Source organism: Argiope bruennichi, chromosome 2 (assembly GCF_947563725.1).
Source record: "Argiope bruennichi chromosome 2, qqArgBrue1.1, whole genome shotgun sequence".
Lineage (NCBI taxonomy): Eukaryota > Metazoa > Arthropoda > Arachnida > Araneae > Araneidae > Argiope > Argiope bruennichi.
Window position 1 is genome coordinate 56577771 of NC_079152.1, and position 12617 is coordinate 56590387.

Genomic DNA, 12617 nt, shown 5'->3' on the forward strand with positions numbered 1-12617 from the left:
AAGAAATAAGTTCACCCCTTATAAAAATTATACAAATATATACATTTTTTTGTTTGTTTCAGGAATTAATTCTTTCTCCCTAATATCGAGAAATAATTTTATAATTCAATGTAATACAAATGTTTTAATAAGTTTAAACATTTTTAAAGAATTCATGAGATCGGACACATTTAATTATTAACAACTAGAATTTTACCAAAGCAAAGATTATAAATATATATTTTTTTACGTAAGTTTTATGCTATAAGAATTATGATTACCAATTCCTACACAGATTTGCTGCGTTTTGAAACTACAAAGCAATTTTAATTTTTCTCAGAAATCGAAAAAAAAGAAGGATCTATTCTTCTCACAAAGCGAAAATTCGATGCGATAAGCAACACTGACATTGCTTTCGGGTGGCTGGGAATTAACTTTCCTAGTGGGCGGAAAATCTGCAGAAGGGAAAAGCAATATTTTTGCCCAATTTGTGACACTGAAAAGAAATTAGAAAAGAAGAAATTCAATTTTAAAAGAATCGTATTTCAGAGCAATGCATAAATATATTACGCCATCCATGCTTAAAAATTAGATTTAAAACAGATATTTTTAAAAAAAGTTTATATTTTTAAAAAATACTTTTTAAAGAATAAAAAAAGCCTATAAAGGAAATATAAAATTAGTTATGCTTAGAAAAATCCATTAATCTAACGATTCTTATAGAAGAAATTAATGATTTCATTGACAAAGATCTATGAGATCACATCCATAAAAGTATATATTTTATATGAGAAATACTTACAAGATAAAAAAAATTTCAAAATATATTTAACAAAAAAGAATATAAGACCTCTTTGTTGTATAATACATGAAAAATAATCAACTTTAAAAAAAAGAAGTTTTCTTTTCACTTTATTAATATAAAATTGATCATTCTCAGGTTAATGTACCATGAAACCTCATGATAAAGACTAACAATGCCTCGTTATCAAAAACAACAGAAATGAGATGGAATTATCAAAAACTGCAATTACAAATTCAAGTAAAATTAATTTCAAGTTTCCTCAGTATTAATATTTTTACCTTGAAATATTGAAAAATGTATTGAAACAAAATATTTTAATCATAATGCTTAAAAATTTATACACGATCAATCATTCTTAGGTGAATGTATCAAAAAGGCATCGAAGGAGTCAGTCGATTTCAATTTTATGTACGATATTAATATAAAATCTTAAAGTCGACAAGGCAAATATGTTGTAAGTGGAAAAGGAATAAAAAGAGTCGTGGATTCCCTTCAATCTAAAACCGCAAATGTACAACTCCCCGTATTGACATTACGGTATTAAAACTTAAGCGATCTGAGACAACATCTCTGAAAGGAAAGAAGGGGTATCCGCTGATTCCCGACCCTCCAGGGAGCGGAAGGGAAATCCCAGAAACACAAAACTTTCTTCGCTTGTGTCCTGAGGGGCCCATCCCCTTAACGCGAATAAAGGGAAAAGAAGAAATTTGTGAATGGCTTAAAAAGTGAACGGACCGGTTATTTTTGGAATTATCGTATCGTTGAAATGCAAGTCACTGAAATTTATTGGAGCGGTGACTTCACTGCAAAGAGCGAAGTCATCGCTCCTCTTAATGATAGCGATCTTGACTTTCCGATATTCGCATTTGACAATGTACTATCAAAAAAGGATAATTTTGAACTGCTTTTGACATGACTTTCTGATTGCATATATTTTGGTCATTGCTGGTGCCCATCTATTGTTAGAATATAGAATTAAAGAAATGACATATATTTTTAATTCAACTTTTTCAGAAAATGGTTTACTCCAATAAATAAATTAAATAAATAGTTTTGAAAAAAATCAAATTTAAAAAAAGTAAGCTGAAATAGAAAAATTAATTCAATCACACGTTACTTAAATTAGTAAATTAAGTATTAATTACAATTAATAAATTTTATATTTAATACTAATTAATAATTTTTAATTAATAATATGATTGAAATAACACATATTTGGAACAAATATTTAAAAATAATAATAGCAAAATTATTTGTTATTAAAAAAATCGAGAATTATGCATCTCTAATTTAATTTCTAAAAAAAAAAACGTAAGATAAAATTAAGTTTTTTATTGTTTTTTTTTGAAATTAAATGAATTCATATTTTTTAAAAAATATTATTTTAATATCTCTTATTTGAAAATAAAAATACTGGAGGTTTTCTTGGCTGTTTTCTAATAATTTTCGCATTATGTTGAAAACGGGTAAAATGCTGAAAATATTACATAATTTTAGATTACTTTTTGAAAATAAAAGGTCTTTTATGCTTTATGTTTTAAATTAATCATTTCCAAATTTGTTTAAAATTTTTTTCTCTGACTAAATTTTGTGAAGCTTTATTCCATTTTTTAATTCTTAAAATTCGCTAAATTTTAAAGTGCTGCTAAAGACAAATGTCTTTATAGAATTTTCTTGTAAACAATGCGTGCATTATAAACAATGAATTTTTAATTTCGTAAATTAAAAACGGTAAATAGTTTCGGAAAAATAATATTTGCACATAATTTCCATTATCTGACCTAATAGGGAATCTTAATTACAAGCAACTTTTTTATTTCAAATCTCATTCTTAACTCGAAATTTTAAAATAACAATTAAATTAATTGGGTAATCCAAAATTCAACATGGAAGTGCATGATATCGAGCTAAACACTAAATTACCATAATCGAGACCAGTTCTTCAAGATTTCGCTGGTTCAGTGGGATGACATTGTTTGCAAAACAAATGGCTCCCGGTTTGAATCTGGATGTGATTGAAGATCATTACAAAGTTAATTAGAATGAGGAGTTGTTCTAAAAAGTGAGTTTTGTTTTTTTCATACTCTAAATAATAATTATAATTAATTTTAAGAATATTAATAGCATTTTGAACAAATTGGTGAATATGGGGAAAACTATATTATACAATATTTGAACACAATACTTCACTATATATCAAAAAATTATATTTTACGCTGTTTCAACAATCTAATACAATTTTATGCTCTATTGCTCCACCAAATTTCGGAATATCGTACAATATTGTATCTACATGGGAGTATTACCTCCATACATATTTAGTTTCATGGTAAGGAAGAGCGTTTGTTCAATATGCTGAAGCAAGCTGAACGGTTGCCAAGACAATAATCCTCATCCATGTCAACAAACTTGGCGATTTGGCAACACATTTGAAGACTTTAGGAGTCAGAAACAAAGGTTCTCTAAAATGCATGCATTTTAGAGATATCTCTATTAGAAACCAAGATACAGGATCTTGATAGAAGCTTCCGTACCTTATCATGGAAGGTATATAAATGGAAGTGTACGCACGACAGTCCATCAGAAGAGTTGATTGTCTCTTTAGAGTGTGATTGTGGAGAAAACTGCCTAGCTACAATCTGAAGGATATTATAGTGTGCTGTTATTCAACCAACAATCTATTGTTTGTCTGTCTGTTATTGATTTCTGCAAATATTTGCGCATGTTTTGGCTATAGTCTACTTCCTGCATTCTGTGTTCATTGCAGAATAAAGCAACATTGTCAGCAATCGATCTTGCTGGATCTTTCACCATACACTCTTTGAATAAATTTTCCGAAACAAATTTTTACCTAATTATGGGGAGTTTCGTTTTGATATTTTATATCTGTACTAATATCGAACTGGAGCTAGTATAAAAATTGGACTATCTCCTGGAAAAATTTAGAGATTTTAATATCATTTTTGCATGCATTAAATGAAATTTTACCGATAATAAAATATTGTTAATCTGTACACTCGTTTCAACGGCATTTATTCAGTGGTGTTTAGAAAGCAGCGTTATATTTGATAAAGTTTATCGAATTAGCAAAATTAATAAAATAGTTGAGTTCATCATCGTTCTGAAAGAAATAACCCTAAAATAAAATTATGACAGTTTCTTAAACCTCTTTTTAAGTTGTATTATGTTTGCATTGTATAAATTACTAGTTCATATTTTGTGATAAAACACACAACCACGGCTCGAAATTAATCTTTCTTACACCCTTTGAACTTTATGGAATTGTGGAGTTTACTTTCGGTTTTCGGCAATGCCGTCGTAAAGAAAAATGAAATGATTTCGTTCTGCTGTGCGAAAGTGTGTGTTTGATAGATGGATCAGATGCCCTTTAAATATGCAATGATGCCGCAATTACTTATATATTTGTAGTTAATTGTCAGATTTGTTTTTAAATTTTTTTCACCTTTTTTGTATCCAATATAAAAGGAAGTTGCTTCATACAATGGGTGAGTTTAATTTTCACTTACTGTATATGAAACACCCTTTTTTTAAAGAGAGATCGTAAAAACTGAAATTCAGAAGAAAGCAAAATAAAGAGCTGTAACTTCTTTCGCCTGTCCTTGTTTATATTCTAATAAATTACTTCACCGTGCTATGCGAAGTATGCGTTGGTTTATTTTCGTTTTGTTAGCAGTTCTTGCAGAATAATCTGTTTTTCGCTTTCACGTGATTATGGCCAACATAGATTAATATAGTGAAAAGGTATGTTTAGAAAATTTATAAAAAAATCATTGTTGTTTTAAGAAATTTCTGAAAATATATGTACTAAAAAATATTTTTTAGAAAATGGTTGCTACATGAGATGATAGTTTATTTTGATGTAAACTTACTTAATTGAAACATTGTAATCGAAATATTTATTGGAGATATCTCCAAGCAAATAATAGATTTATCATCATAAATGGATTTTGAAATGTGCATTTTTACAAAATTATTTAATATTTAAATATATAAATTACGACGCATAGTGTTAGATTTCGCCGTATAATTTTTGTTTTTTAAGTAAGCTTTATTCTTTTCAGCTTTGTATTAATTTTGTATTTTTATTTTTTAAATATTTGAAGTTCACTTTTGAAGCCAGCAGCGTAGAATAATAATTGTTAATAAATAAAATAAAGTATATGTGATGTTTAGAGTTGTCAAATTCTTTAAAATGATTACAGATTTTGATGCTATATATATTTTGTTTCAATTAATATTCCATTTTAGTAAACAAGTATTTTGCATTGCACTCCTACTTTAGTAAAGATATTTTGTCATTTGAAATGTTAATTTATTATAAGAGTTATTGATGTTTTTTTAATTATGCATGCAAAGTAAACTTTTGATTTTGGAATATTAAGTTGATGGCTTAAATCATTATCTTATTTTGCTGCAGAATTTCATTGAACCTTGATTGATAATTGGAAAAGATAATAGTTTTGTATGCATGATTGCAATGTAGATAAAGACATTGAGAATGCTATATACCTTGAAATATATCTTAAATTTATACGAGTGAAAAATATAGTTTATTATATAACCTATAAAAGAAATATTTTTGGAATCTAATTTTATGAATCTACCTACTGTTATTATTTGAAATTTATGTGGCAAGTTTTAAGCTCTAAAAATGTTAAAACTTTATCGTTTTTAATAAAAGATTTCTGATTTATAATTAATTTTAAAGTAATAAGAACAGTTAAGTTAATGTTTGCAAAGCAATCTTAAAGCATGTTTAAAAAAAATTAACGTTATTTATTGGTATTTCTTTTATTGTCTTTAGTTTTTAAGGGAAAGTATAATTCTTTCTATAGATTTTCTTTAATGAATCAATAATGCATCTTATAGTGTTTTAAATCATGCTGTTAATAGAGCAAAAATGATTCACTATACTAAGAGGATTGAAATTGTCTAATTGATCATGCTTGATGCTTTTTTTGTTGTGGAAATGATTTTTCATGTAGCTTTTTTCTGAGCATTGATATTACTTTAAAAATTATTGCATTTAAATATTTTATTGTAGGTATCTTTTTCAGGAATTAATTTACTTTATTGTTTTCATTTAAGATGATAGAAAAAAATCTGCAGTCTTATGTATTTGACTATAATCTAAATTACTATCAACTAAAATAATTTATAAAATAAACTCTCTATTAAACTATATGAAAAAAAAGGTGCTGTAGAAAAATAATAGAAACTATTCTGTGTAATGGGATCTTTGATATTTATATTAAATGAAATTAATAACATTTTTACAAATTACTTTGCAATGAACTTTTTAAATAGTATTTGAATTTTTTTAGTTCTTTATATTAATATTTTAATAAATTACTTATAAAGTATTTTTTAGTGCATTTTTATTGATCAATAGTATAAATTATTTGCAAAAATTGAGGACCATTATAAAACATGAGATATTGGTATGTAAAATTAATTCCTTCATAATGAAGCTAAGCTGATGTATATTGCTTGGATCAAATTATCATCTAATTCTTATGACATGCAGTATTGTTCTTTCTTATTTTAGTTCATCAGTTCCTCCAAAATTATCTTGCTGATGTTAAATTTGAATTGATAATGTTTATGAACTTGCATATTTAGCTGTAATATATAATTACAGTTCTTCAAAACAAACAACAAAACTTCAATTACAATTATTCAAAATTTGTGTGTGATGATTATATATGAAACAAATATTGATACTTGTCTGAAAATGATATACAAGTTTAACTTCAAGTTTAAAAAAATCTACATTTTTTTTAATAATTAGAATAATATCTGTATGTAATATATAATAATTGTATTGTTGAATTTTTTTAAAATATATTTTTACTTGATAAATATAAATCCATATATATGGATATAAGCAATTATCTGTAATTTTCATTCATAGATGCTCAGTCAGGCAAAATGCCATTTTTGGATCTAAAATGTAAATGGCTATAATCTGTGCTACTACAAAGACCATGTCATTTAATTGACATTCCAATTATTAGTTAGGACACCAATTAGTGATCAGAATATTAAAATGTATTATAATTTTAATTCCACATTTTTTAATGCCACATTAATAATTACTTTTGGTTATACATATTAATTGTAAGAAATTTTAACTTTTCTGATTATTATAATGTAGTAAAATTATTAATTAGAATTTTAATAGAGATAGAAATTGATGCTTTATATTCAGATTTACAATTATATATAACATCCGAAATTAAAGATATTGCTCAGTATTTTGATTTTTTTTTAATTGTATTGGATTTCTGCAAATTTATTAAGGTTAATGTACCAAGCTATGTCACTAATTTGGTGTGTCCAGTTATTCAATTCAATTTAATTGAAATATATGTACATTTTTCAAGAAAGAAAGAAATTTTTTATTTATTTTATAACAGTTAAAAAATTTATAAAAAAATTATCCTGATTGTAAAAATTATCCTTACAAAAATCCTGATATATCTTCCTGAATGATAACATTTTATTATATAACCTGAATAACATTTGTTTCATTTATATGGAAATACAGTCTGTGTATTCATAGTTAATATTTGTATTAGTTTAGAATATGTAAACTGAGTTTTTTTATTTATAAAAAGAAAATTTCATTTTAGCAATGTTTCTGTTATTTATTTCTATGAAAACACAACTTGTTTTTTATACATAAATCATGTAAGACACACATTTCAACTGTTTATTTTGAGGAACATTTTTGAAATATAGAATGGTTTCTGATTTAATACAATTTTTATCCAACTTTAAAAATAAAACCAATTAATTTATGTGGATCATATTCATAAATAGGTCCTTATACTTTTCTTTATTTTTTTAGTTAACTTTTCTATGTAGTGCTTTTTTATTTTTAAGTTTTAAAATCATTACAAAAAAAAATAGAAAAACAATCTTCACTAGGTATGAAGGAAGTTATTAAGATTATTGTAGTTTTTCAAAATAAATTTTTGGAAGATTTTTTTTGAACTTGTTTTTGTTGACATTTATATGCAATTTGCAATGAATAAATTTTTTTTCTTGGTTGTTGTACTGGGTGTTTAGGTCTGTAAATGATTTCAGATAAATTCCTATGCATGATATTTTCAATTTTTTTCATTTATTTTTCGACTTTTTAAATATTAATTCTTGTTTGTTTTTGTGTGTTTAGGTTACATTTAAAGCATCTAAAGAATGAACCGTCACCAAGTTCTAACTGGAGCGGCAAATGCTGGTGACCATTGCTACTCTGTTGGAAGTGTTGAAGGAGTGCCTTTTACAGTAATTGCAATATACTTTTAAATTTCTATGAGTAATTTAAATAATAAATTGTTAGAAATATGACTGCACAGGTTCTATTTTTGAAAACTTTTTTAATTAATAAATTTGCATTATGCTTCAGTTTATCTGTAGAATTTTGAATTTGAATTTTATAATAAAGCATGATATAATCTGGTATTTTAATTTATTCTTTTATTTGAAATTAACAAAAATCATGAAACTAAAAAAGTAATGTAAGTATTTTTGTGAAATAGTGGTATGTCCTGCCATGTATTTCTTTTAAAAACCATTTTATAAATTCTAAATGTTTCTTTCCGTGCTTATAATCCAAACATCCTTACATTTAAAGCCAAGTTTATAATTATATTTGAATAGCTTTGTTTTATTAAAATTTCTGCCTGGGTTTTTATTTAATTTTAATACTAAATGTATTAATATTATGCTAATACATTGAAATGACAGCTGAAAAATAATGTTTGACTTGATGCAATCAAATAGTATTTAATTATAATTCAACAAGAAATGCAAAAAACTACACCAAGTCTTTTTGTTAATTCCTTCAATACCAACAAACTAAGATTGTTTTAAAATTCAATAAGGAAATCATTGTTTACTGAATAATTCTTTTAAGTTAAATTTCTTCTGCTTCTGATTTATATCGCATTTCCTTCTGTATATTTTCTTTTTTTCATCAGAAAATTTTTGTAGTTGTGAATGGGGAGGGTGCAATTACAGAAAGGTTAATATTTATCGCAGACTGGTATGCTACATTTAAAATCATGGTTACATTGGTTGACAGACTTTTATCATATTTTATTCATTTATTCTCAAATGTTCATTAAAAATATTCATTTGCAAGAATAATTCTATTAATTGTTTAATATGAGAACATAATATCTGTCAACCAAATACTTTCTGTGTCAGGAAATAAAATGAATATTCTAATTATTTCCTGATAGCATATTTTTTATATGTTTGGATGGATGAATTTGATGTTGGAATGCTTCGTAAAATTCATAATGAGAAATCATTTAAGATTAAATACATTATCTCCGTGATTGAATTTTCAATAGTTGTGATGATTTGAAACATATCAGTTTTTGTGATTATAATTGCATAAAAGCTTTGAAATTCAAATTGAAATTTTATAAAAATTGATTGATAATTGATTAATATAAATGATTCTTTTTATATACTTTGTGCATTTACTAATAACATATTTTTGAAGAAGATAATTTCTTGAAGTTGTATATTTTGGATGATGCAATAATTGCCAATATATATTTTCTTTGACTGTAATTTAAACAAATTGGTTTATAATTGTGAAATTGTTTTTAAATTTATTATTTGTTTTTTAAAGTAGCAAATTGGTTCATATTTAATATTTTTAATTAAAAATAAATTTTTCTTTCAGGCCTATGCATCTGGATGCAATATAGTTATTTTAGCCAGTAACTTCCAGAGAGTTCAGATAATTCCTGGCCTTATACATGGTAATGTTCAAGTAGGATGTCTTGATGCTTCTACTGATGTAGGAAAAGTAAGAACATTTTCCATTTAATGTGAAATAATTTATTCAATGTTTGGAAATTCATAATTTATTTTTGTATTTGTGATATTTATTTAATGATATTTGAATTAATGATAATTATAATTTTCCTTGGTACTTTTTGAATAAAATGACAACAGCCTAAAAAAATACAGCAACTTTACAAAATGAAAAGTGTGATTTTTTGTCAGTTTTTCTATTTAATATGCTTACAATTTTGCATCAAAAATAAAAATATTTCGAACTAGTATTTATAACTGATGGTCTCTACTTTCAAGCTAATAAAAAAATACTAATTTCTTTTTTCTACCTTTTCCTCCCTTTATATTCCTTATACCTTTTTAAAATCTATTTTAATTTTTCTTTTCTGTATTTAATAGATTGCTGCAGCTTATGGTAGAGAAGTTTGTATATATGAACCAACACCACTTTTACATCAGTCATCCAACCATGTAAGTAATAACAAAACAAACAATTACCTCCTTCATTTTTAAACTATCAGTAAACTATGAGAAAGAAATGAGATGAGTAGATGCATCTTTATCATTTAATAGTTTTATGAGATGCTGTAGATTTTGTTCTGAAATTTGAAAACAAAACAATTTTCTTTATATTTGAATATAAACTGTGTTACATTAATAAATTTAATTACTCTATTATTGTTAAGTTTACTTCTTTAATGGATAATTTTTATAGAATTGAAAGTGTAAAGTTGTAATTGCATAGATTAAACAATACTTGAAATGTAAAATTGAAAGTCTTAAAATGATTATCAATTATTACAAGTATATATTTATCTACCTGCATTGTAAAATAGATAAATATATAGTAAAATGTGTTTCTTAGTTGTTTTTAATTAATTATAATTGTATTATTATCAAAAATGGATTTTCTATTTATATATTTCTCATACATAGTAAATTTCTTTATTTGAAATCAATTTGAAGAAAGATTGATATAATTTCTTTGTGACATTTTATTTTTCTCATTATTTAAAAAGCGTTTTCACTCATTTTTTAATTGTTTATCCTGCCATAAAATTCCTTCTCCTGAAGTTTATTTTAAATCTCTTCTTTAATTCTTAAATTACAAACAATTTTTTTATTTTAATATTTTTATCATAATTTTTATTTGTGCTCAGAATCAAATATTTTGTTAACCATTTAAAAATAGATATTTTTTGTCTTTTTATTAGAGAAATTTTGGCAAATTGGAAAACTATTCATAAATGTCAATTGCTATTTTCTCTATTAGATATTAAGCTTGTTATTTTTTATTGGTAATTTCTATCTATTCTAACTCTCCTATTCCAAGGGAAATTTAAAAAAGTATTAGATGAGAGTTAAAAACTTTAAATGAAACCTCACTATTTTCTTTTTGAACAAATTTCTTTTAAAAAGAAAAGTACATTACTATATTAAAGTGTAGTACTCAAGACTTTAGTTTAATAGCATGCATTTGCATTCTTTTTTTTATGGAAGTTTTATATCTAGTTTTTTTTTCCTATTTTCTCTTCATAATTTTACTGTATTTAATTATATTTGTAGCGATTAGATTACCAATGGGTTCAAACAGCAGTAATTAAATCGGAATTCCAGCTACAAGTATTGTCATGGAACTTATCAGGTAAATAGCAGAGGAATCATGCACTAAACTTTCTTCTTAATGATCTTTTGTTGTTTTCACATAAATGTTTCATTCCTTCCTATCTTATATGCTTATTGTGTATTCTTCTCTTAATTATTTTCTGAAATTAATATATTTCATGATCCATATTTTTTATTTTCAGATATATATTTTTTATTTCCAGTTTATACATGTGCAAAACTTGTTTTTTTGAGTACTTTACATTGGATAAGGTTTATTTATTTTCAACAATTTTCATTTTCTCTGCCTTTATCTTTTTATTGCCAAGCAAATAATTTTTTTAAAAAAATATTGTTAAGGGATTAGGCTTGATGTAAAATGAAACAATTAATTTTCAAATGATTTGTTTGTTAATGTCCTCCCCCCATTTTTTAATAATTTTTTTAATTTATCACTAGAAGAAATAAAAATAATTCTGGAATATTTTTACTTTAACTAAAATAATAGTTACTCATCTGATAACAACTCTTAAATGTAAGACTTCAATGCAATTTTTGAATAATTTCTTGGTAATCATATATAACAGTTTTAAATGAAAATATATTCTCATATTTATACCTGCTTCAGGCTTACTATGGTATTTATATATTGAGTGATCTAATATCTTTCAAACATGCTAAATTTTCAATTTTTTTTATCATATAAATTTTTAAAAAATCATTTTTTTTTCATTTAATTATCTTATGTCTATTGTTTTTTACCATTATCAAAATTTATATTCTTGCAGCCTGAGCATTTCTGTCATGTACTCTTATGTATAAACATATCATAGACGGGAAGCTTTGCAACTATTTAAGATAAAATTGCTAATTAGATACAATATATATTTTAATTTATATTTTTAAAATTTGTGTTTCATCTTAGCACTTTTATCCAATCGATACATTGCCAGTATTATACATTATACAGTATTTATAAAATTTGAATTAGCTTTGACTGATGTTATAATTTTGACTTCTTTATGGATGCTGATTAAACTTTACTATAATACAAATATAGTTTAAAAAAAAATTATATTGACATTCAGTCCCAGATGTTTGCAAACAGAATTCTTCATATGGTATACATATCTTTTATTTTTTATAAGAAGATTATTTAGTTCTCAAATATTGAAAGAAGCATAAATAATGCATTAGAGGATGTTTTTAGCAAATGATAGAAATAGTCAAAAACATTTAAAAAGATGGGAGATAATTTTCTAATTTAACCGAAGTATGTAAATTTTTTGTAGCATGCTCTTATATGAAAGGAAATTTTATAGTATTTAGATTACTGACATATAAGAAATTTTATCTTACTACCAGTTAATTATGGGTTTGAGATCTG

The 12617-nt window shown here is 24.7% G+C and overlaps 1 protein-coding gene across 4 annotated transcripts in view; it reads left to right on the plus strand.

Moving 5' to 3' along the window:
* Window positions 1–4107: 4107 nt before the first annotated feature.
* The window catches only part of LOC129961682 (dmX-like protein 2), a 92254-nt gene continuing 83744 nt past the window's right edge, over window positions 4108–12617 (plus strand). For 3 of the 4 annotated variants that reach the window (XM_056075212.1, XM_056075216.1, XM_056075215.1), the window contains exons 1-5: window positions 4108–4290; window positions 7986–8095; window positions 9510–9635; window positions 10025–10096; window positions 11192–11270. In XM_056075212.1, the coding sequence (XP_055931187.1) occupies window positions 8009–8095; window positions 9510–9635; window positions 10025–10096; window positions 11192–11270 (364 nt within the window). In that variant the 5' untranslated portion in view covers window positions 4108–4290; window positions 7986–8008. Of the gene's footprint in view, window positions 4291–4318; window positions 4547–7985; window positions 8096–9509; window positions 9636–10024; window positions 10097–11191; window positions 11271–12617 lie in introns of those variants that run through there. The other variant, XM_056075214.1, reaches the window with a different exon arrangement.